The following is a 26,398-nucleotide window of genomic DNA, read 5'->3' as shown; positions in this document are numbered from 1 at the left end:
TGGACCCATACAAGATGGGTCCAATAAGTGACAGCTTATTGTAATATAGCCATTTACTGACATTCAGAAGTTAAGCACGGAGGGCTTCCTCAAACACATTTTTGTCAAACAGTGCAGAATCATCTGCATAGGGGAAAAGGTCACATGTACAAGCAGTTTTCAGATCATTTATATTGAACAGAAATGGACCTAGCACACTCCTTTCCGACACACAGTTCAAGATTTTTGGGTTTAGACAGGGTCCCATCCATATCCACCATCTGTTTTCTTCCTAGTAGAAACATATATCGACAATAACCATACCACAACATTTCCAGCCAGATGTGGTCAGTTAGATACATTGCATTCGGACAGTATTCAGACCCCTTGACTTTTTCCACATTGTTACATTACAACCTTATTCTAAAATATATGTTTTTATTCCCCTCAATCTACACACAATACCCCATAATGACAAAGCAAAAACAGGTTTAGAAATTTTTGCAAATGTATTAAAAATGTAAAACTTAAATATCACATTTGCATAAGCATTCAGACCTTTTACTCTGTACTTCGTTGGAGAACCTTTGACAGCGATTACAGCCTCGAGTCTTCTTGGGTATGACGCTACAAGCTTTTGACACCTGTATTTGGGGAGTTTCTCCCATTCTTCTCTCCAGATCCTCTCAATCTCTGTCAGGTTGGATGGGAAAAGTCGCTGCACACCTATTTTCAGGTCTCTGCAGAGATGGTTGATCGGGTTCAAGTCCGGGCTCTGGCTGGGCCGTTCAAGGACATTCAGAGACTTGTCCCGAAGCTACTCCTGCGTTGTCTTGGCTGTGTGCTTAGGGTCGTTGTACTGTTGGAACCGTCGCCCCAATCTGAGGTCCTTGGCCCCCTGGAGCAGGTTTTCATCAAGGATCTCTGTACTTTGCTCTGTTCATCTTTCCCTCAATCCTGACTAGTCTCCCAGTCTCCACAGCATGACGCTGCCACCATCATGCTTCACCGTAGGGATGGTGCTTGGTTTCCTGCAGACATGACGCTTGGCATTCAGGCCATAGAGTTCAATCTCTTTGGCCTGAATGTTTCATCGGTTTCATCAGACCAGAGAATCTTGTTGATCATGGTCTGAGAGTCTTTACCTGCCTTTTGACAAACTCCAAGAGGTCTGTCATATGCATTTTACTGAGGAGTGGCTTCCGTCTGGCCACTCTACCATAAAGGCCTGATTGGTGGAGTGCTGCAGCGATGATTGTGGAGATTTCCTCTGGAGAATCTTCCAGAAGGACACTCTGGAGCTCTGTCAGTGACCATCGGGTTCTTGGTCACCTCCCTGACCAAGGCCCTTCTCCCCCAATTGCTCAGTTTAGCTGGGCAGCCAGCTCTAGGAAGAGTCTTGGTGGTTCCAAACTTCTTCTATTTAAGAATGATGGAGGCACTGTGTTCTTGGGGACCTTCAATGCTGTTGAACATTTTTGCTACCCTTCCCCAGATATGTGCCGCTACACAATCCTGTCTCGGAGCTCTACGGACAATTCCTTTGACCTCATGGTTTGGTTTTTGCTCTGACATGCACTGTCAACTGTGGGACCTTATCTAGACAGTCTCATAGCAAAGGGTCTGAATAATTATGTAAATAAGGTTTGTATTTTAACAGATTTTCAAATAAAAACCTGTTTCCACTTTATGGGGATTTGTGTGTAGCATGATATTAAAAAAAATATATATATTTAAATTTCAGAGTAAGGCTGTAATGTAGAAAAAGTCAAGGTGTGTGAATACTTTCCAAATGCACTGTATAGTAGGCAAGTGTCGGTGGAATGGGATTTCCTGAAGCCAGATTGGAGCTCATATAGTAGGTATTGTAAGGAAATATGACTATTTGCTCAAACAATCTTTTCCATGACCTTCAATAAAATACACAGGATTGAGACAGATCATAGGAACTAAAAATCGGCCTAACTTACTCCTTTTTTTATACAGAAGACTGACCCTTGCAAGTTTTAGTTCACTGGGGAAAATCCCTAGTTCAATAGACAGATTTACAAAATGTGAGTTACTCAGGGGATGATAATTACCATAGCATCCCTTAAATCTGTCAGGAATGTTGTCAAGGCTAGTTGCTTTGAAATAGTCAAGTTCTTTCAGCTTCTTTAGCACAGCTGACTCAGATGCTTTTTCATTTGAAAAAGTCTCTACTTGAATCCCCTGCTGTGAGTAAAACTGCTGGACTTGACTCTCCCCATAACCGGATTGACTAGGTAACTTGCTAACTAATGTATTAGCTATACCCAAGACGACTCAAAGCGGTTATCACCGCCAAAGATGCTTCTTCAAAGTATTGACTCAGGGATGTGAATACTTACGTAAATTAGATATTTCTGTATTTCATTTTCAATACATTTACAAAAATTTCTAATAACAGTTTGCACTGTCATTATGGTGTAATGTGTGTGAATCCATTTAAGCCATTTGGAATTCAGGCTGTAACAAAATGTGGAATAAGTCGAGTATGAATACTTTCTGAAGGCACTGTATGTACATAAAAAGGTAGGTATATAGTGACTAGGCAACACGATAGATGTGTGTTATTATTTACATTAGCCCAAAAACGTTTTTTTGTGTGTTATTATATTACAGCCGGAAAGTATTTCGCTACACCCTCAATAACATCTGCTAAATATGTGACCAATAAAATTTGATTTGCATCTGTTATCCTGAAGTCTAAGAAGCAGCAGATCTGTTCTATGTGCGCTATGCTTCCTGTTTTTAAGTTTTGTTTTTGCGTCTTTTACTTCCGGTCTTGTACATCAGGTCCAAACAGCTTAAAATACAATATTTTTGGTTAAGGAAAATATTTCCCACCGGTTTAGACTGTACAATGATTTTCTACACTATACTTGCTGTTTTCGTCACAAACTGAAATTAGGCAAACTATTAGAATTTTAGCAACCAGGAAATGGCGGCGCGATTTCTGCATAGTGCATCTTTAATCCATTTTGAATTCAGGCTGTAATACAACAAAATATGGAATAAATCAAGGGGTGTGAATACTTTCTGAAGGCACTGTATGTGACTGAAACGTGCTTGTCCCACCTAGCCATCATAACTCCAGGTAAAAGAAAAACAAATGAACACCCTTCCAAACGTAAAAAATATATTTTCACATCACGATCTTCCCCGGTACTGTAAAAAAAAGTGCCCATTCTCCACCTACACTAAACTACCTCAACATGTTTATGACCACAAATAACAATAATTGTAGTGACCCTGTGTTTATAAAACGCGGATATCGACTTTGCCTTTTCAGCGTACTTTTGTGGCACAGTCGCAGGGCTACGGGCCAGAAAGTTGAGGGTTCGCCGACCACCAGACAAGCTCGCTGGCTCTCCCTGCTTGTCATTAAACTAGGATCAGAACCGGCTGCAGACAATGATCAGCTGGGGGGGGGGAAAATCACATTTTTGACCTAATAATGCTATATTTATATAACATCTATGCAACACCGATTTCAGGTGCTTCAACATCAAAGTTTTTTTCAACACCACAATCAAATAGATTACGTTAATCTCTACAGACAGAAAATACATCCCTCCCTACCTTGTATCCAGTATTGAAGATTTGGCTAGAAAATTGTAACAGAAGTCCCTTTTCATTCATCAAATGGCATGACAGGTGCACAGTTTCGCTGCTGGAATTATATTTTGGACGAATGTGCGCAGATTGCCTACAGGAGACTTTTGAAATAGCCTAATCCGATTAAAACATTGTGACTGGTTGTGTTTAAGACACATAAAAAGGTATACATTTTAAACATTAAAAATAAATATTTAGGCTATATTGAAGCGTTAGGTTCTAGGTGTGCGAGGAATAGCCGCTTGGATCGGAGGCAGAACAGAGAGCGTGTTGAGCTTTCCTGAATAATTGGGCATGCTGAGAGCATATGTGTCCACATTATTATAGGTTGACTTGGGAGAATAATCAGCTGCAACACAGTGGATCTCAGTATTAGAATTTAAAAAATAAACTGCCAAACTGGCCTGCTACTGTGCCTTTCCGTTATTCAAATGCAATTTCATTTCCGTTTACAGCCTAGAGTATGTTGTACTCACTTGAATACAACAACGCAACTATTCACTGCATTATGGTGTTGTAGGCTAGTCTACATAATTCTTTTGGGGGGAAAATAAAAGTATCAATGGGGGAGCTTTTTGAACTGCGCGTCTCATGTTTTCACTTTATATTGAAAATTGGTGCAGCTTTTCATGATTTTGTGTATAGTATGATTTCTAGTTAGTCTATTGCAGATCTGGACAACCGATCCACCTACACTATTGTCACTATGAATGGTGGATAGAGGGCAGGATAAACCGTTAGACTACATTGAACTGTGGTATAGTTAGCGCGCAGAAAAGTCAAACCTGCAAAAGGGCGAATGTAAACCATGGAAAAAACGCACTATCCCATGCCCAATATATAAAGAAACACAACCACCCCCCCCAAAAAAAAGCTTAACAACCCTCCCATATTTGACCACTTCCCCCACCCCGGTAATTTTCTGTACCTTAATATTCTTTGTTGATTAGAGGGATAGCTAAATCCACAATATTATACTCGAGTGATGCTTGAGGATGGGTATCCAAATAAAGCTAGCAGGAAAAGTACCATAAACATCCACTGCGTATATCATTACATTGTTAGCTAATGTTTATTCACCATTAACAAGCCCCTAACATGTCTGTTGTGTCTGATGCCATCAGTGTTGAGGGTTGCATTAAACCAAGGTGGTGGATGGTGTCGAGACAAAAAATGCTACGTAAATTCAATTGATTTATTCACAACCACCATCCCCATTTTGTTGCCTGGTGGACTTCTAAAGCCGCATGTTGTGAACACACACAATCACATAACGATAATGATTTCAGAGTCAACCATGGGCGCAATGGGCAGTGAGTGAGTGACATCAGAATCAAATAGAACATTTCTTTATAATAGATCTCTATGGAGAAATGGGCTTAGGCTGCTGTGGCCTGGAGGAGGGAGAGCGGAGGGGCGCACCTGCTCCACGTTCTGGCCTCGCCTCTGCATGGCCCGCAAGACCCCTTCGTAAGAGTAGCCCATGGCCACTATGGTCTCCACACATTGCCGTTCACTGGGGGACAGGCTGAGCAGCGCCCCGCTGCATGGGAGAGGGGGTGGACCTGCATTTATCTATGGAGGGAGAGAGTTTTTGTAGCGTCATATCTGTATACGGGCAAAATATATATATACACATCTTCCTCTTGTCCACAAAACCTTGAAGCCTTTGAGAAGTTTCAGAGAATTAAGCAAAGCATTCAGTAATTGAAACTAGGCAAGGCATGTGTGTGCGCGTGCAAAGCTCACCTGCTTTAGTGCCCCATTTTGGGTGTCTTGGGTATGACTGGGTGGCTCCTCCCTCTTCTGCTGGGGTGCCGGCGGGCTGCCGTTGGGTAGGCTACGTGGTACAGGGGCCAGACAGTAGGAGTCAAAGGTCGAGTCCCCGGGGTCTGACAGCTTGGGGAAAGTCAGCGAGCGGATGTTGCAGGGCCGGTCAGGGTCCATTGTCCGTCCCCGAGCCAGATCCCTGGCTCTGTCCATGTCCTGTAGCACCACAAGCCCGTTGGGTTTGTGGGCAAAGACCGTTTTGGCTGGAAGGCTGGTGGCGGGGAGCTGGGGTGGAGGGGTGCTGCCTCGAGATGCTGGCCTGGGTTGGGGTGCCTCAGGCGGGGATGGAGTTTGTGGCTGGGGCTGGCTCTGGAGGATGTTGCGTAGCTCTTCCCTATCGTCCAGTGTCTTGAGCTCCAGCTTGTCGAAGGGGTCCTCCTCGCGCTCAAAGTCAGCCAGGTTAAGGTACTGTGGGGTCGGGATGCTGGGAGCGGTCTGCCTGGCTGGAGCAGGCAGCGGGGTGAGAATAGCATTGTGGCGCAAGCTGGCCATCAGCGGGTTCATTGCGGGCGGGAGAGCGTCCTGCTCCTCAGCAGGGCATGGTCTCTTCCCCCCGCAGGCCGATCCCCCGTCAGGGTCCTGGGCAGGGGGCGAGTGCTCCCTGCTCTCTAGCTCCGCCCTGGCTGCCTCTGCAGCCCGGGCCTCAGCCAGCTCCGCCCCCCAGCGCACGCTCCGCCTCTCCAGGGAGAAATCATACTGCAGTGCCCAGAGAAGAGGGAAGAGAGAGAACCGGCGGGACTAGTTAGTTGAGCAGCAGCAGACATGAGAGTTAAGGAATGGAGATTAATCAATCCAGCTGAATCTGGTCAAGTCATGAGCAGTGGTATAAAGTACTTAAGTAAAAATACTTTTAAGGTATTACTCGAGTCGTTTTTGGGGTATCTGTACTTTACTATTTATATTTTTGCGAACTTTTACTTCACTACATTCCTAAAGAAAACAATGTACTTTTAACTCCATAGATTTCCCCTGACACACAAAAGTACTTGTTACATTTTGACAAGAAAATGGTCCAATTCACACACTTATCAAGAGAACATCCGTGGTCATCTACTACCTCTGGTGAGTCCGCCAGATCAAACACAAATGCTTAGTTTGTAAATTATGTCTGAGTGTTGGAGTGTGCCCCTGGCTATCTGCCAAATTTTGCTGTCTGGTTTGCTTAATATAAGGAATTTGAAATGATTTATTCTTTTACTTTTGATACTTAAGTACATTTTAGCAATTCCATTTAGTTTTGATACTTAAGTATATTTAAAACCAAACACTTTTACTCAAATAGTAGTTTACTGGGTGACCTTCACTCGAGTCATTTTTTAGAGAGTTAACTTTACTTTTACTCAAGTATGACAATTGAGTATTTTCCACCCAATGGTGGAGTATGTGCACATGAGGAGCATGAGGAGTATGTGCACATTATTCAAATTATTGATGCAACCATGGTTTAAAATGACACACTACCTTGAATAAGTGCCCCAAAAAATGATGGGATGGACTGGACCAAGACTATTTCTCAATGCTAACATTGACATTTTAACAGTTAGAGGTGCCCCCCTAATACAGACTCAGGATGTGACAAGTGTGAAAATGTCTTAATGTTTAAACTTCCATTTGGTTATCGGTTTTACGTTAAAACAAAAAGATTCATAAAATTCCATGTGAATTCACAATGCAGCTGCACTGCTGTCAGCAATGGTTTGGGTCTCACGGTGCGTCCCTTTCAGATGGCTAAGCATTGCAACTGTACTACCATTGCTGTACCGCAAATTCCACCACAAAGTTCGCATTTCTTTCTCATTTAACTTCTCAAAAGTATTGCTGCGTGATCTGAAAAGTCAATTCATCAATAATACTCTTAGAAAAATGGTTTCTTTAAGTTTACAATCTGTAGAAACTATGAGAATAGAAAAGGTTCAGAACTTTTGTGAAACACCACAGCACAATTGAAAAATATAAAGCAAATTTAAAACTGGATGGTGTTCAGAGATGGATGGTAGGGGTTGAGGGTAGCTGAAGGATGGGACTAAAAACAAACAAAAAGATAACTAATGTAAAATATACTATATACATTTTATGGACACAGTATGTATAGTTGAAGTCGGAAGTTTACGTCAACCTAAGACCTAAGTGCGAGTCATTAAAACTCGTTTTTCAACCACTCCACAAATTTCTTGTTAAACTATTGTTTTGGCAAGTCGGTTAGCACATCTACTTTGTGCATGATCCAAGTCCATTTTCCCAACAATTGTTTACAGAGATTATTTCACTGTATCACAATTCCAGTGGGTCAGAAGTTTACATACACTAAGTTGACTGTGCCTTTAAACAGCTTGGAAAATTCCTGAAAATTATGTAATGGCTTTAGAAGCTTCTGATAGGCTAATTGACGTCATTTGAGTCAATTGGAGGTGTACCTGTGGATGTATTCAAGGCCTACCTTCAAACTCAGTGCGTCTTTGCTTGACATCATGGGAAAATCACAAGAAATCAGCCAAGACCTCAGGTAACTAACTGTAGCCCTCCACAAGTCTGGTTCACCCTTGGTAACAATTTCCAAACACCTGAAGGTACCACGTTCATCTGTACAAACAATAGTACGCAAGTATTTACACTATGGGACCACACAGCCATCATACCGCTCAGGATGGAGACGCATTCTGTCTCCTAGAGATGAACGTACTTAAGTGCGAAAAGTGAAAAATCAATCCCAGAAAAAGAGCAAAGGACCTTGTGAAGATGCTGGAGGAAACAGGTACAAAACTATCTATATCCACAGTAAAACAAGTCCTATATCGACATAACCTGAAAGGCTGCTCAGCAAGGAAGAAGCCACTGCTCCAAATCCGCCATACAAAAGCCAGACTACAGTTTGCAACTGCACATGGGGACAAAGATCATACTATTTGGAGAAATGTTCTCTGGTCTGATGAAACAAAGATAACTGTTTGGCCGTAATGACCATCGTTATGTTTGGAGGAAAAAGGGGGAGGCTTGCAAGCCGAAGAACACCATCCCAACCGGGAAGCAAGGGGGTGGCAGCATCATGTTGTGGGGGTGCTTTGCTACAGGAGGGATTGGTGCACTTCACAAAATAAATGGCATCATGAGGAAGGAAAATGAAGTGGATATATTGAAGCAACATCAAGACATCAGTCAGGAAGTTAAAGCTTGGTCGCAAATGGGTCTTCCAAATGGACAATGACCCCAAGCATACTTCCAAAGTTGTGGCAAAATGGCTTTAAGGACAAAGTATTGGAATGGCCATCACAAAGCCCTGACCTCAATCCTATAGAACGTTTGTGTGCATTACTGAAAAAGCGTGTGCGTGCAAGGAGGCCTACAAACCCGACTCAGTTACACCAGCTCTGTCAGGAGGAATGGGCCAAAATTCACCCAACTTATTGTGGGAAGCTTGTGGAAGGCTACCCAAAACGTTTGACCCAAGTTATACAATTTTAAAAGGCAATGCTACCAAATACTAATTGAGTGTATGTAAACTTCTGACCCACTGGGAATGTGATGAAAGAAATAAAAGCTGAAATATATCATTCTCTACTATTATTCTGACATTTCACATTCTTAAAATAAAGTGGTGATCCTAAGTGACCTAAGACAGAGAATTTTTACTAGCATAAAATGTCAGGAATTGTGAAAAACTGAGTTTATATGCATTTGGCTAAAGTGTATGTAAACGTCCGACTTCAACTGTATAAACTGGAAGTAGAAGCCTTAGTGTTATTGTCCATTAGGTTACTCCTATTAATGGAGGGGTGGTAGGGTTAGGGGGAAAATAAGGGGGAAAAAAGGATTGGAAATGATGCAGACAATTACATTGATAGAAGCCACAATCTATATAAAATATTAAAGCTGATCCACCCTCTTGCCTTTCTCTGCCATTTTTTAAACTGTTAACGACAATGACATAAGTGGTGGAGCATAGACTCCAGAATAATTAATTCCTCTACTCCTTGCACGTCGACTCCCAATGTCGACTCCCATTTCTGAGTGTCAAGATTCCTAAGATTAAGTATTTTTGAAAACGGAGGAGACTAATTACTTGCAGTACTTCCGAGAACAAAAACACTTGCATCTTTCATAGCGAACTAGCAAGGGACGGAGAGAAAGGGGAGGGGGCACAGACTGTCTGCCGCCAGGCACACAGTCAGAACTGTGCACTAGGCCTATCTGCAATGAAAAGCTGTATCTTGCAATAGAATGCTGTCTCTCACAATTTCTTGGCTTGCAATGTCTCGGAACTTCAGTAAAGCAGGGCATCATCAATGAATAGGTTAGGATATTGAGATGAGCGAGATGGAACACTTCACTCTCACACAGTATCTGTGCACGGGTTCGCATCACGCTGTTCAGTGCGGTAGCGAGGGCACCAAAACGGCCTCGCGCTTCAATTCTCTTACTTGTTACGGAAATTGTCCCACTAGGCCTATGCTGTTTGTTTTCTGCATCTACATCATATGGCTGAGTCTACCTTTCAATTACCCAACTTTCCCCAGGCCTTTATAGCCTTTCGTCTAGTTAGGCTATAACACAGAAAATAATGTTTTGTGATAACTGCACTGTGATCGTATTTTTTTTAATTGTGTAATTTTTGTAATATTGCGTATTTTTTAAAGTGTTTCGGTTACGTATTTTTCTTAAAGTTAAGGATCCCAGACTAATATAAAGAGGGTGCGATACAAATCACCCCCAAGCATCCCAGTCATTGAAACCCTTGATGCAACAGCGCCAAAGTCAGAAGACTTACCTGCAGATTGGCGAGCACAGAGTCACAGTCAGGCAGGCAGATGCCAACGGGAAGCCCCACTTTGGCAGGGCAGCGGAACTTATCGTTGATTTTGAAGGGAACGTCATCAAGGTAGCTAATGGGTCCTGGAAAAACAGTTTGAGGAGGCAGCCTGAATGAAAATTACACCAAAATGAGCAGACGGATGGAGAAAATTAAGAGGCAGAAAGAGAGACACACTCACCATTGTTGTGGGTATCAGACTTCCTCGCAGCCATTTAGAGTCTGAAACAAACACAGGGCTCATGAGTGGACGCAGTGAAACAAAACCAAGATATCAACACCACATCTACCATTACAACTGTATCCCTGCCTGTCCAGAGTTGCATCATGGTAAGGTTACAGGTTTTGGATACATAAAAAAATAAGCACATCTCATCACATTTTAACATTGCATTTAGGTCATTTAGCAGACACTTATCTAGAGCAATGCATTCAACTAAAGTTAGGTAACACCACATATCACAGTCATCTTTTTATTTTCTTTATTAAAACTGTAGATGTTTCAACCGTCATGTAGCCTACATCAGAATGACTATAAGGTGACATGCTTCTGGTAAGCCCCCCCTCCCAAAAAGCTCAGAGACAGCTAAGCAAGCCCCCCTCTGTGCAGACAGTGGCATGTCCCCGGGTGCACAGGGCCAATATAGCTAAAATACCACATACTGTCAATTATATGAAAAATAGTGTGATGACATATTTAATGGTATTTTGTGTTTTTTAAACCTGCAATATGTAACTTTTTGGGAAACCCAACCAAATTCACATAGAAATGAGAGTTATAGATGTGATTCTGATTGAAAGCAAGTCTAAGAAACTTAAATCAAGCTAGTTGTCTTGATTACTTTCTCGGATCATCACATATATATATTACTCTTACAGAATTTCCACGTGGGCAAGGATATTTGAAATTTAAATCAAAGCCTACTGGATGATAACTTGTTTATAACTAGAACAGATTAACTTATAACTTACGTTTTCCCCGACATAACCTAGGTACAGCAGATCCCCTTATTGTTTGAGACACTTTTAAATGTACCTTTAGAGGCCATGCAATTCAGTACTCATCTATAAAACAAAAGCTATTTAGATCAAAAGTCCATATTAACAAAGGAAATTGAAGGACTAACAGTACAGTTAGATAGCAATACAACCTGCACCATAGAGGCACAGAATAAGTTAGAGGTAAAACTAAAAAACATGGAGGAACTTATTCAAGAAAGATCCAGTGTAATATATTATACAAATAAAGCGAACTGAATATGGGGGAAATGCACCAATCTTCAACATAGAAATGCTACCAATTTTTTTTTATTGAAACTTGTTACAAATGAAGTCACGCATGATTCACCAAATTATATTTTGAAAGAGGAAGTACTTTAAGAATATGTTTGTTTCAGTCTCCTCCATCTCCACTAACCGAAGCGAATTGAATGCATTTTGTTCCTATTAATAATGTAAAATTAACATCTGTACAGAAAGACTCATGTGAAGGCCAAATTACAGAGGAGGAACTTCTTGATGCAATTAAAGCCTTTAAGACTGGGAAAACTCCAGGGCTGGATGGCATACCAGTGGAGGTATACCAAACCTCTTTTGGAGCATTATTAGGAGGAGCATTATTAACATATTTTAACCACCCCTATATAAACTGTAGGTTATCGGACACGCAACAAGAAGGTCTGATTTCATTATTACTGAAACAGGATCCAAGTGTGGTGTGTGTTATATATATATATATATATATATATATATATATATATATATATATATATATATATATATATATATATATATATATATCCAGTCCATTGAAAAAATTGGAGGCCTTTTACACTGTTGTGATGCAAAATGTCTAGGTAAATGCTTGGCGCATAGAATTAAAAAAGGTATTGTCAGATATTATTCATCTTACATTAGACAGGTTTTTACATGGACGATACATTGGAAACAATAGAATACTATGAAATATCCGGAAAACCAGGCCTGGTTTTCAAAGCTGATTTTGAAAAGGCTTTTGATAAAGTACGACTGGAGTTTATATATAAATGCCTAGAATATTTCAACATTGGAGAATCTCTTATAAAATGGGTTCAAGATGTGTATAGTAACCCTAGGTGTAAAATAGTAAATAATGGCTACATCTCAGAAAGTATGAAACTGTCAAGAGGAGTAAAACGAGGTTGTCCACTATCGGCATATCTATTTATTATTGCCATTGAAATGTTAGCTGTTAAAATTAAACCCAACAATAACGTTACGGGATTAGAAATCCATGGCTTTAAAACAAGTGTCATTGTACACTTGATTCATGTTGTTTTCTTTTAAAACCACAATTAGAATCCCTCCACAGCCTCATAGAGGATCTAGATACTTTTGCTATCTTCTCTGGATTAAAACCAAATTATGATAAGTGTACTATATTAGGTATTAGATCACTAAAAAAACTTTTACATTACTGTGTAGATTACCAATAAAATGGTCTGACAGGGATGTGGACATACTCGGCATACAAATCCCGAAAAAAAGAAATGATCTCACTCCAGTAAATTTTTATAGAAAGTTACCATAAATAGACAAGATCTTGCTACCATGGAAAGGAAAATACCTATTTGTTGAAAAATCACCCTGATTAACTCTTTAGTCATTTCACAGTTTACCCATTTGCTTATGCCTACACCTAGTGACCTGCCTTTTAAATTATATGAACAAAAACATTTGATTTTTATTTGGGAAGGACCTATTTATATAACAAATATGAATTCGGAGGGCAGAAATTATTCAATATTAAAGCATTAGACCTCTCACTACATGCATCAGTCATACAAAAGTTATACTTAAATCAGAAATGGTTCTCTAGTAAATTAGTAAGAATGTCTCACCCAATGTTCAAGAATGGCCTTTTTCCTTTATTCAGATTACAACTGCTCACTTTTGGTTATTTCTCCAAAATATCATTCTTTTTTAAACAATCCTTATAAAGTTGGTTGCAATTTCAGTTTAATCCACCAGAAAATACAAAACAAATACAAAGTTAAAATCAAATATAGTAATTGATAAAAATAAATCGATAAAATGTTTAAAAAAGGTTTCATTTTTGTAAATGATATCATAAATAGGACTGGTGGAGTTGTGTCACACATGCAGCTAACACAGACATATGGAAATGTCTGCTCTACCCAAACTTACAACCAACTAATTGCAGCATTACCACAAAAATGGAAGAGGCAAGTAGAAGGGGGAAAAGTAAGGAACTTGTCTGTCGACTCCTCATTAAAAACCATAAATGGTTAAAGAAAATTGTGATAAATAAAAGCATATACCAATTTAATTTAAGGACCAAAAAATGTACAGCTGTGCCATATAAATTGCAAAATAGTTGGGAAGAGATGTTCGATGTACCAATTCCATGGCACATGGTTTATGAATTGACACGCAAAATAACGCCGGATTCAAAACTTCAAATTATTATACAACATTCTTGCAACCAATAGAATATATATATATATATATATATATATATATATATATATATATATATATATATATATATATATATATATATATATATATATAGCGGATACAATCTTCCCAGTTCCGCAGATTTTGCTGCGAGGAGGCAGAGTCATTAGATAATTTATTTTGGTACTGTCCATATGTAGCTCGATTTTTGGTTAAAGGTCCAGGAATGGCTGAACAATTGCAAAATTTACCTAGAACTAACGCTGCAAATCGCAATATTGGGTGATTTTAAAAGTCATAACTTTATAATTATTTCAGCAAAAAAAAAAAAACTTTAATTTACAATCTGTAGAAGCTATGAGAATAGAAAGGTTCAGTACTTTTGTGAAGCATCACAGCACAGTTGAAAAATATATGGCAAATAGAAATCCAAAATGGATGGTGTTAATAGATGGGAGGTGTTGAATGGAGCTGAATGGTGGGACTAATAAAACAAGATACCCAATGTAAAACATACGGGGTCTCTAAAATGTATTTAGGTTCAGAAATTGTGAAATAGTACAGTTACAAATAGAAATCAAAATAGAAGGACTAAAAACAAACAAAATACCACTATTGTAAAATGTGTATAATATGAAGGTAAAAGCCTAAGTGTTAGTTTATTAGTTGACTCCAATTGGGGGAGGGCTGGTAGGATTTGCGGGGAATTATAACGGTATATATATATATATATATATATATATATATATATATATATATTTTTTTTTAAGTATGTACAGTTGAAGTCGGAAGTTTACATACACTTATGCTGGAGTCATTAAAACTCGTTTTTCAACCACTCCACAAATTTCTTGTCAACAAACTACAGTTTTGGAAAGTCAGTTAGGACATCTACTTTGTGCATGACAAGTAATTTGTCCAACAATTGTTTACAGACAGATTATTTCACTGTATCACAATTCCAGTGGGTCAGAAGTTTACGTACACTAAGTTGACTGTGCCTTTAAACAGCTTGGAAAATTCCAGAAAATTGTGTCATGGCTTTAGAAGCTTCAGATAGGCTAATTGACGTCATTTGAGTCAATTGGAGGTGTACCTGTGGATGTACTCAACGCCTACCTTCAAACTCAGTGCCTCTGCTTGACATCATGGGAAAATCACAAGAAATCAGCCAAGACCTCAGAAAACAAACTGTAGCCCTCCACAAGTCTGGTTCACCCTTGGGAGCAATTTCCAAACACCTGAAGGTACCACGTTAAACTGTACAAACAACAGTATACAAGTATAAACACTATGGGACCACGCAGACGTCATAACGCTCAGGATGGAAACGCGTACTGTCTCCTAGAGATTAAAGTACTTCGGTGTGAAAATTGCAAATCAATCCCAGAACAGCAAAGGATCTTGTGAAGATGCTGGAGGAAACAGGTACAAAACTATCTATAGCCACAGTAAAACGAGTCCTATGGTCGATATAATCTGAAAGGCCGCTCAGCAGGGAAGAAGCCCTACTGCTCCAAAACCGCCATAAAAAAGCCAGATTACGGTTTGCAACTGCACATGGGGACAAAGATCGTACTTTTTGGAGAAATGTCCTCTGGTCTGATGAAACAAAAATAGAACCGTTTGGCCATAATGACCATCTATATATCTGGAGGAAAAAGAGGGAGGCTTGCAAGCCGAAAAACACCGTCCCAACCGGGAAGCACGGGTGTATGTAAACTTCCGACGTCAAATGTATACACACACTATCGTTCAAAAGTTTGGCGTCACTTAGCAATGTCCTTGATTTTGAAAGAAAAGCAAATGTTTTGTCCATCAAAATAACATCAAGTTGATCAGAAATACAGTGTAGACATTGTTAATGTTGTAAATTACTATTGTAGCTGGAAACGGCAGATTTTAAAGTATGTACAGTTGAAGACCCACTATCAGCAACCATCTCTCCTGTGTTCCAATGGCACATTGTGTTATCTAATCCAAGTTTATGATTTTAAAAGGCTAATTGATCATTAGAAAACCCTTTCGCAATTATGGTAGCACAGCTGAAAACTGTTGTTTTGATTAAAGAAGCAATAAAACTGGCCTTCTTTAGACTAGTTGAGTATCTGGAGCATCAGCATTTGTGGGTTCAATTACAGACTCAAAATGGCCAGAAACAAAGGCCTATCTTATGAAACTCGTCAGTCTATTCTTGTTCTGAGAAATGAAGGTTATTCCATGTGAGAAATTTCCAAGAAACTGAAGATCCCGTACAAGGCTAGGTACTACTCCCTTCACAGAACAGCGCAAACTGGCTCTAACCAGAATAGAAAGAGGAGTGGGAGGTCCCGGTGCACAACTGAGCAAGAGGACAAGTACATTCTAGTTTGAGAAAGAGAAGCCTCACAAGTCCTCAACTGGCAGCTTTATTAAATAGTAGCCACAAAACACCAGTCTCAACGTCAACAGTGAAGAGGCGACTTGGGGGACGACACACCATAGAGGTTAATAACAAACCATCTGTAAATACCAATAAAGTTGTTATATTACAAGGCAAGCTGGTTTAGCCACATAAGACAGGAACCTTACCGCTAACCATGATAGGCTGAGATAATGAATGTGCTGGGCATGCCGAGAAATAAGTTTCGTATTGGTCTGCCGTGTAGCATCTTGTCAATAAAATGAGCTGCTTGTTGTCAGTAGATAATCCTTTCTAAAGATATAACGTTAGCCATGGAGAATCGTCAAATGTGTTGCTACTGCTCTCAATAAAATTGCTGCCCTGAATTTATCAGGTGCTATCGAACAAAGGTCAGTGGGAAAAAGTTGTGATGGGAAGATTGTCCTCCTGAAAGTAGTCCATGCTGGGTCTCTCAGACTCTGAAAATGAATCAGACCATGTGAACCAGGGTGACTTGACACAATGGGCCAAGCAAGCTGTACAAACAAAAACGACACAGGACGTCTTGTTCAATAAAAGGGGTTTCAGTCTGCCGTGAAGTGTTCATCCATGTATACGGGTAAGAGTCTAGCTAGTTTCAGACATTATGTGTTTCTAATTTTGTCAGAAGGTTGTTTTCATTGCAAGTTAAAGCTTACTGATAGCTAGCTAGCTGACGTTAGGTGTCTGGCTCGCTAGCTAACATTACGTATATGATCTGTGGAGTAGTATCTCAAAGCCATTTGCATTGCTAGTTATAGCCTAATGTTAGCTAGCTAACATTGGACCTATTTGGTTAACTTTAGCTAGCTATGACAAAATGGTTTGTATTGCTAGTACTCTATGGATTGGGATGATGGTTCATTGTTTAGCTAGCGAGCTACACGTCTAAATAAAAGACTCCACTTGATGATTACATAACCCCTCAAATTAGCCAGGTGTTTCCGACGGCGATTACGGCCATATATTGCATCTGGAATCTGTCTTTCAGCATCAGAAGAACACATCTGACTATCCACCAGTCATACAAGGAGAATGGTCTAATGCCTCCCATCAAAAAGAGAGCTGGCCCAAGCAAGCACTTGTTCATCGTGAGCGGTGTGTCTACCAGAAGATGGTTGCTGACTGCAAGACCACCTGTCAAGACCTACAGTTGTCTCTGGGGGGCCCTACTGAACCAGCAAGGAAAGACATCCGGATGCATTTACAGATTTTATTTTCCTCAAGTAAGCAATATGTCCTCCGTTATACTGATTAACAGCATAGCTGGATAGATGCACACAAAATATAAACTCAGCAACGTCCTCTCACTGTCAACTGCATTTATTTTCAGCAAACTTAACGTGTAAATATTTGTATGAACATAACAAGATTCAACAACTGAGACAAACTGAACAAGTTCCACAGACATGTGACTAACATAAATGGAATAATGTGACCCTAAACAAAGGGGGGGGGGGTTAAAAATCAAAAAGTTACATTCAGTATCTGGTGTGGCCACCAGCTACATTAAGTACTGCAGTGCATCTCCTCATGGACTGCACCAGATTTGCCAGTTCTTGCTGTGAGATGTGCCTTGGTGGAAGAGTGGGTTAACCTGCAAGTTCCAGGACATTTCTAGGGGGAATGGCCATAGCCCTCACCCTCCGATCCAACAGGTCCCAGACGTGCTCAATGGGATTGAGATCCGGGATCTTCGCTGGCCATGGCAGAACACGGACATTTCTGTCTTGCAGGAAATCAAGCACAGAACAAGCAGTATGGCTGGTGGCATTGTCATGCTAGAGGGTCATGTCAGGATGAGCCTGCAGGAAGGGTACCACATGAGGGATGAGGATGTCTTCCCTGTAACGCACAGCGTTGAGATTTCCTGCAATGACAAGCTCTGGCCGATGATGCTGTGACACACCGCCCCAGACCATGACGGACCCTCCACTTCCAAATCAATCCCGCTCCAGAGTACAGGCCTCGGTGTAACACCCATTCCTTCGACGATTAGCGCAAATTCGACCATCACCGCCGGTGAGACAAAACTGCGACTCGTCAGTGAAGAGCACTTTTTGCCAGTCCTGTCTGGTCCAGCGACGGTGGGTTTGTGCCCATAGGCGACGTTGTTGCCGTTGATGTCTGGTGAGGACCTTCCTTACAACAGGCCTACAAGCCCTCAGCCCTCTCCGAATATAGATTCCTTGTTCATGTGTGGTTCAGACAGACCAGTTCATCACTGGGGGCGAGTTCCCAGTCATCATCACTTTATGCAGTGCCTCTATTCACATTGCATGCTACAATTTTGTTTTTGTCCTGCTGCTCAGCCACTCAACCCCTGATATAACTACCATATCACTTATATCATTATTGATATTGTTCTTGTACACACTGTATATTATGTTTTCTCTACTGGCATTGACACTATCTATTTTTGATATTGCTACTATGCAAGTAACCAGTTCGCTGTACCGTTTACACCTTCTGTAGAGACCCATCCACTTGGCAAGAGGCGGCTGCGGGATATAACATATCTTTCACATGACCCATCAATTTAGACAAGTGTGTCATCTAATATTTATAAAACATTTTTATGTGGACACTTTGTTTACCTGAAATATTTCCTTATTGTAGGCTACTACTTTTACCACTTAGTCTTAAATCTTTACTACACTACTCATTGTTTAGCACATGACCTCACAATCCTTATAGAGATGGGTGGGGCTGGCTTAAGAGGCTGTGAAGAATGCTGAATGGGAACAATGCTGTGAGGAATGCTGAATGGGTGTAGACAAAGAAGAACTCTACAGTAGGTGTACCAAAACATTCAAGAGACAAAGTGGGGGTTACAAGTTTATCAACTTTTGAAGCAGAATAACTTTCCCATTGTTCCTCAAATGCAGTGTATGATTTACCATTGTGTAGCTCTGCTTTTATCCAATGTAGAACACACCATTTCAAATGTTGCTACATAAGACCGAATCAAGGCGGTCGGTCACATATAGTAGGCAGCACTATGAATACATTGTTGTTTGACATGACAAATGAATAAGCCAGATAGGTATTATTGTAGAAGGGTAGGACTAAAAGGTGTTGGTCAGCATTTCCCAGGGGACCCTATACAATGTTAAATACCCTTTCATCGTGTAGCTAGCTAGCTAACAGTCATGCTTCGTCTATTCCTCTTTTATTTAGAAGATACTGTACTGCACCAAAAACATGCTGATCGAGGCCTACACCAGCACTCATTTCAGGCTGATATCAGATAGCTAAATGTAATAAGTCAGATCAAACCTAGCTAACTAGCTAGCCATCCAACTAACTAGCAATAAGCATTAGAGGCTAACATGATTTATTGTCAGTCACAACTTGCTAAGAAAAGACGATACAAACTAAGTGTCATTATAGAACGCTTTGAAAGCAGCATCGTTGTCACTAACGTCTTGTTGCGCTTGACCATGCAGACTAAGTGAACGGCATGTGAAGTGCTCATAACTCTGTGGTCAAGCAACACCAACAACTGCTCTCCTTTAGTAAAATGGGTTAGGGCTTGTTGTGGGAAGTGGCATGCAGGCAATGATGTATACAGTGCATTCGGAAAGTATGCAGACCCCTTGACTTCTTCCACATTTTATTACGTTACAACCTTATTGTAAAATGTATTAAATAAAAAGGTCCTCAATCTACACACAAAACTGAATAATGACAAAGCGGAAACAGGTTTTTAGAAATTTTAGCAAATGTATTAAAAAATAAACAGATGATAAACAGACATGATTTGAAAAGGCACACACCTGTCTATATAAAAAGGTCCCTGCCAGTGTCCCTGTCAAGGTCTCCGTCTCTGACAGTCCATGTCAGAGCAAAAACCATGGATTTTGTCGAGGCACAGATCTGGGGAAGGGTTCCAAAACATTTCTGAAGCATTGAAGGTCCCCAAGAACAAAGTGGCCTCCATCATTCTGAAATGGAAGAAGTTTGGAACCACCAAGACTCTTCCTAGAGCTGGCCGCCCGGCCAAACTGAGAAAGATCGGCATGTCAGCCCGCTTGGAGTTATCCAAAAGGCACCTAAAGGACTCAGACCATGAGAAACAAGATTCTCTGGTCTGATGAAACCAAGATTGAACTCTTTGGCCTGGAGGAAACCTAGCACCATCCCTACTGTGAAGCATTGTGGCAGTATCATGCTGTGGGGAGGTTTTTCAGTGGCAGGGACTGGGAGACTAGTCAGGATCGAGGTGAAGATGAAGGGAGCAAAGTACAGAGAGATCCTTGATGAAAACCTGCTCCAGAGCACTCAGGACCTCAGACTGGGGCGAAGGTTCACCTTCCAACAGGACAACAACCCTAAGCACACAGCCAAGACAATGCAGGAGTGGATTTGGGACATGTCTCTGAATGTCCTTGAGTGGCCAAGCCAGAACCCCGACTTGAACCCGAACGAAATTGTAGCATCGTACCCATGAAGACTCGAGGCTGTAATCGCTGCCAAAGGTTCTGAATACTTATGTAAATGTGATCCATTTAAAAATAAAAATAAATTATATATGTAAACATTTCTAAAAACCTGTTTTTGCTTGTCATTATGGGGTATTGTGTGTAAATGGGGGGGGACAAATTTATCAATTTTAGAATAAGGCTGTAAAGTGGTTCGTCCTTTAAAAGTTGCAGCGTACTGCGGCGCAGCTTGCATGGTGCAGCAGAATTCTATGGCAGGTTATTTAAGTGTGAACCAAAGGTACCATTAATGCTAGTTAGACTACCGGAGGGCATCTTTGAGAAGTATTTTATAGCCTTCAATAGTGTCTGTACTAGAGAATTTAAAACCTTTTCTGTAAGAACATGGTATATGGGGCTGAAAAAGAAATGTTGCTTAATTCATTTGATTAATATTATATTGTTTCTATTCCAGGAAAAACGAAAAGCCCTCTGTTTACGTTAGGATGGAAAGGAAAATATGGAGCTGTACAACGTGACAGTCGGGAGTAGGCTACAGTGCTTGGCTATTTAGCTAAGAATCCCCGTGTCATGCGGGAGACCGGGGTTCAATTCCCCAACGGGGAAGGAGTAGGCTGTCCTTATAAATAAGAATTTGTTCTTAGCCGACTTGCCTAGTTAAATCAAGTTTACACTAAGAGCATAACATTTCAACACTATAATTGCAGTCTAACCAATACCCAAATGGAGATTCAGTGAAAATCTCTTTGATTTATCAAGACCAGTCGCCATGCTTGTCTCAAAGCAGCGCGAAACTGTGCTAAAATAGTTGTAGGCTATTGCTTCAAATCCTATTGCTTCTAACTTCAATATGCTCTTTAAATAAATAAAGACCTACACCACATTACTCATCACTAGTGAGACTCATGTCGCCTACGGTAGGTCTACAGTATATCGAAAAATACGGCGTGACTCGTCGCCATCAATTGCATAGAGTATTGGAGAATTCTAAATTAAAACCAAAAGCCGCCTCACGGGTCTCCCGGTTTCGGCCGGCACGGGTATAGAACCTGCATCTGTTTGCACTGCGGGAGCCCCCATCCACTCTGGAGCACCTATCCAAAGTATCAAAATACAGAGAGGTGTTGTTAAAGGTATATTGTCCTGCTAATAGGCCATAATGGGCTATTATAATACTGTACATGGTGTCCAGGTCAGGATACCCAAAACATTTCAGAAAGAATGCTGGTACTTATTTTGATCCAAAGCCATGAATGAGCGAGACACACAGCTTTATGTAGGTGCCGGCTATCAACTTGATTATATATGAGGTTATTTTGTTTTCAAAAATACGAAAGTGAGCGATTGTAATCTGAATAAAGGCCAAAATAATATTTGTAAAGGCCAATAGTTTTATTTCTGTTTTTAGAGGAAGAGAAACGCTAGGTCAATTGTTTGCCGCCCTATGGGACTCCCAATCACACTCCGATGTGATACATAATAAAACTTTTTATTGTATTATTTGTTTTGTCTTTTCTGGCGGATTAAACTGAAATTGCAACCAATCACGGGCGGTTGTGATACAGCCAACTTGTTTACCGTCATTAGATAACTTTGTTCTAATATTTCTGTACTCAGTGATATTTATTCCCATAGTAATTCGTTATGATCCACAACAAAATATCTGCATTTTGAAAGTATTTATTATTTTATTAACGAAAGCATAAAGATGCCATTATTTAGTTACATTGTTTTAGTTTGGACGTGCAGACTGGCACTAAGAACAGCGGGAACGTTTCCCCGAGTAAGTGGCATTATTTGTGCAATGCCCCTTAGTGTTGCTCTGTGCTACCCAGTGTGGCGGTCTACCTCCCCTCCCTCATGGGCTAGGTCCGTCTTCTGTACGCGGCTCTGCGGCCCATCCCCTGCCCTCGTACCTTGAACCTTGCGCGCTTTCAGTGGATACAGCTGGAGAACTGCATGGCAATCCCATTGTGCACCACCCGGGAGCCATGACAAATATATATTGTCCTGCTAATAACATGTGAGAATTTCCAAGGGGCTTTTACATAATTCTAAACTAATAAATAATACATTTTGGAGATTATTTATTTTTCATAACGTAAAACGAGCGAGAAAAAAGCCATTCTTGAACATGGGGTGAGACATTGTTAGTAATTTGTAAATAAAGCCAGTTTGTTATTTAGAAGTATTTATTTATGTTTTTAGAGGGAGAGATACCAAAATGCTACAGTCATCTCACGGGTCCCCCAGTCGAGGCCGGCACAGGTATTGAACTAGCATCTGTAGCAACACAGCTTGCACTGCTATGCAGTGTCTTAGACCATTGCGCCACTCAGGCGCTGTACAACGTGACCGGTCGGAAGTGGCTTACAGTACTACAGCAAGAGCAAAATAATCCTAACTAAATAAAATAAAAACCTTAGTGTAATAGCACTTTTAGTAAGTAATACTTAAGTCGTGCACAATGAGTTTCTATTTCGGTTTATGTCACCCATTCATTGTCAGTTAGACACAGTAGGACCCAAAAGCATAATCAGTGCTCCAACTCCCCCTTGCGCTGGTCTGGAGCAATGAAGTGGTGACGCAGGGTACCGCACTAAACGCAGGGTACAGTACTAAACTCTCAGCATAATCGCAAAGGTTTTAGTGGAGCAACCACTGTACATAACGCTGAAGTCGTAAGTTTACATACACATAGGCTGGAGTCATTAAAACCCGTTTTAGAACCACTCCACAAATTTCTTGTTAACAAACTAGTTTTGGCAAGTCGGTTAGGACATCTACTTTGTGCATGACAAGTAATTTTTCCAATGACTTTGTTGTTTACAGACAGATCATTTCACTGTATCACAATTCCAGTTGGTCAGAAGTTCACATACGCTAAGTTGACTGTGCCCTTAAACAGCTTGGAAAATTCCAGAAAATGATGTCATGGCTTTAGAAGCTTCTGATAGGCTAATTGACATAATTTGAGTCAATTGGAGGTGTACCTGTGGATGTATTTCAAGGCCAACCTTCAAACTCAGTGCCACTTTGCTTGACATCATGGGAAGATCTAAAGCACATATGTCAGAGTCAAGGCCCGCGGGCCACATCCGGCCCGCGAGAAGGTTTTTTACGGCCCCTGGGATGATCTTGATTTATTATTAGAACCGGCCCGCAGACCGCAGCAAGCCGGCAGCCCGCAGATCTTTTACACGCACCAATACTACATTTCCCACAATGCAACGGTGACGCACCGAGCAGTAGGCTGCTTCATTTCAATATTTATTGGCACAGCAGTCGTCAGCATCACAGTAAAATTAACTTTCAGATACCCATCAAAAATGGCAAAACGGAAGGTGGACACTGAGAACCGGGGGTTTCAAACAAGGTGGGAGTCGGAGTATATGTTCACGGAGGTAGCTGGAAAACCTGTGTGTCTTCTGTGTGGAGAAAGTGTGGCGGTACTGAAAGAGTATAATCTGAGACGACATTATGAAACGAAACACGCGGACAAAAACAAGAATATGGACATGGAACAAAGGCTACAAAAGGCAGAGGAATTAAAACGAGGCCTCAAATCTCGACAGGCTCTGTTCAAAAAAGCCAAATCACAAGGCCAGGCTGCTGTCAAGGCCAGTTTTATTTTGGCAGAAGAGATCGCTAAATCAGCCCGGCCATTTACGGAGGGGGATTTCATCAAAAACTGCATGATTAAAGTTTGTGACGAAGTTTGCCCAGAAAAAAGGCAACTCTTTTTAAATGTGAGTCTGAGCAGAAACACCATTGCCGAGAGAGTAGACCAGTTGTCCATCAATCTAAAAGAGCAGCTTGTGAAAAAGGGAAAAGATTTCATTGCATATTCCTTGGCTGTGGATGAGAGCACCGACACTTCTGACATTGCCCAGTTGTCAATTTTCATCCGCGGAGTGGACTCCAGCCTAAGCGTGACAGAGGAGTTTTTGGCTTTACGTCCTATGCATGGCACAACTACGGGGCATGATTTGTATGAAGAGGTGTCAAGATGTGTAAATGAGATGGAGCTGCCTTGGGAAAAACTCGTGGGTTTGACAACCGACGGAGCACCTGCGATGTGTGGACACAGGAGCGGACTGGTGGCGAAGATACGGGAAAAGATGCAAGAGGAAAACGCGACAGGTGAGCTGACAGCTTATCATTGTATCATACACCAGGAAGTGTTGTGCGGTAAAGCCTTGAAAATGGAGCATGTAATGAGCATCATCACGCGCACAGTTAACTTTATCAGAGCCAAAGGTTTGAATCACCGCCAGTTCAAGGCATTTCTGACGGAGTTAGAAACGGAGCATGGTGATTTGCCTTATCACACAGAGGTGCGATGGCTAAGCCAGGGAAAGGTGCTTCAAAGATGTTTCGAGCTTCGTGAGGAGATTTGTCTGTTCTTGGACAGCAAAGGGAAAGACACAACACAACTCCGAGACGAAATGTTTCTGTGTGAAATGGCTTTTCTGTGTGACATTACGAGTCATCTGAATGCAATGAACTTGCAGCTGCAGGGTCGGGATCATGTCATCTCTGATATGTACAGTACAGTGAAGGCATTTAAAACCAAACTGACTCTGTGGGAGACGCAGATGCGGAAAGAAAATTTGAGCCACTTTCCCAGCTGCCAGACCATGAAAGAGAAGCTCTCTACCAGTGCGTTCCCGAGCGCACAGTTGGCTGATAAAATAGGTATGCTTGCCGCTGACTTTCGACGCCGATTTGCTGACTTTGAAGCACAAAAAAGCAGGTTGGAACTGCTCGGTAACCCATTTGCTGTTGACATGGAAAGCTCACCACCAAACCTCCAAATGGAGTTGATTGACCTCCAATGCAATGATGCACTGAGGGCAAAATATGCGGCAGTGGGTGCTGCGGAGTTCGCCCGTTTCCTCCCCGACACAATGCCCCAGCTGCGCATCCAGGCTGCTCAAACGTTGTCTATGTTTGGCAGCACATACCTGTGTGAACAACTGTTTTCTTTGATGAACCTGAACAAAACATCACACAGAAGTCGACTTACTGCTGAACACCTCCACTCAATTCTGAGGATTTCCTCAGCTCAGAGCCTTACCCCGAACATTGATGAACTTGTGGAAAAGATGGGACACCACCAAGTATCACCCTCAACCTCAAACAAGTGAACATTACTGTGCAATCACATATTTAGAGTTTTTACTCAGTTCAAGTTTAAAAGTTAAAGTTTAATATTTGTTTTCACTGCATGTTACTTCTCCTTAAACAAAGTGTTGTTTTTGATTAATAGATTTTTGCACTTTATTTTATTGTATTTCAATCCAATTATATTTTAAAAATATTTCAGTTGAGTGGATGATAGAAAATTGCTATTATTGTTTTTTTCTTTGAAGTAAATTTAGCCCACTTTTGCTAAAATAGAAAATATAGGCTACTGATGGTGCCTTGAATACCGGTTTCTTTCATTTAATGTTCATGTTATGGGGATTTTTATATAAAGGAAATTTGTCTTTTGTGTCTGTTGAAAATTAAAGATTACTGACAGAGCCATAAGAAAATATTGCTTTATTTATCTGATCATATTGGAATATAGTTGTTAGGTTTTCAGTAGGTTCAATTAGGTTCACTAGACTATATGCGTCATTTAAAAAATTTTCAATGAACATTCGAACAGTCCGGCCCTCGGCTTGTAGCTAAATTTTTTATTTGGCCCTCCGTCCATTTGACTTTGACACCCCTGATCTAAAGAAATCAGCCAAGACCTCAGAAAAAAAATTGTAGACCTCCACAAGTCTGGTTCATCCTTGGGATCAATTTCCAAACACCTGAAGGTACCAC

At 40.9% G+C, this 26,398-nt stretch overlaps 1 protein-coding gene across 1 annotated transcript in view; it reads right to left on the bottom strand.

Moving 5' to 3' along the window:
- Positions 1-26,398, bottom strand: part of LOC129841959 (ubiquitin-associated protein 1-like) — a 39,696-nt gene that overhangs the window by 5,268 nt on the left and 8,030 nt on the right. The window contains exons 2-5 of the mRNA XM_055910326.1: positions 10,434-10,474; positions 10,211-10,335; positions 5,368-6,144; positions 5,041-5,193 (exon numbers count right to left, since the gene is read on the bottom strand). Coding sequence (XP_055766301.1) covers positions 5,041-5,193; positions 5,368-6,144; positions 10,211-10,335; positions 10,434-10,467 — 1,089 coding nt within the window. The 5' untranslated portion in view covers positions 10,468-10,474. The remainder of the gene's footprint in view (positions 1-5,040; positions 5,194-5,367; positions 6,145-10,210; positions 10,336-10,433; positions 10,475-26,398) is intronic.

Source organism: Salvelinus fontinalis, chromosome 3 (assembly GCF_029448725.1).
Source record: "Salvelinus fontinalis isolate EN_2023a chromosome 3, ASM2944872v1, whole genome shotgun sequence".
NCBI classification, from domain to species: Eukaryota; Metazoa; Chordata; class Actinopteri; order Salmoniformes; family Salmonidae; genus Salvelinus; species Salvelinus fontinalis.
Note: the sequence above shows the minus strand (reverse complement) of the source record. Positions and strands in the feature narration are given on the sequence as shown.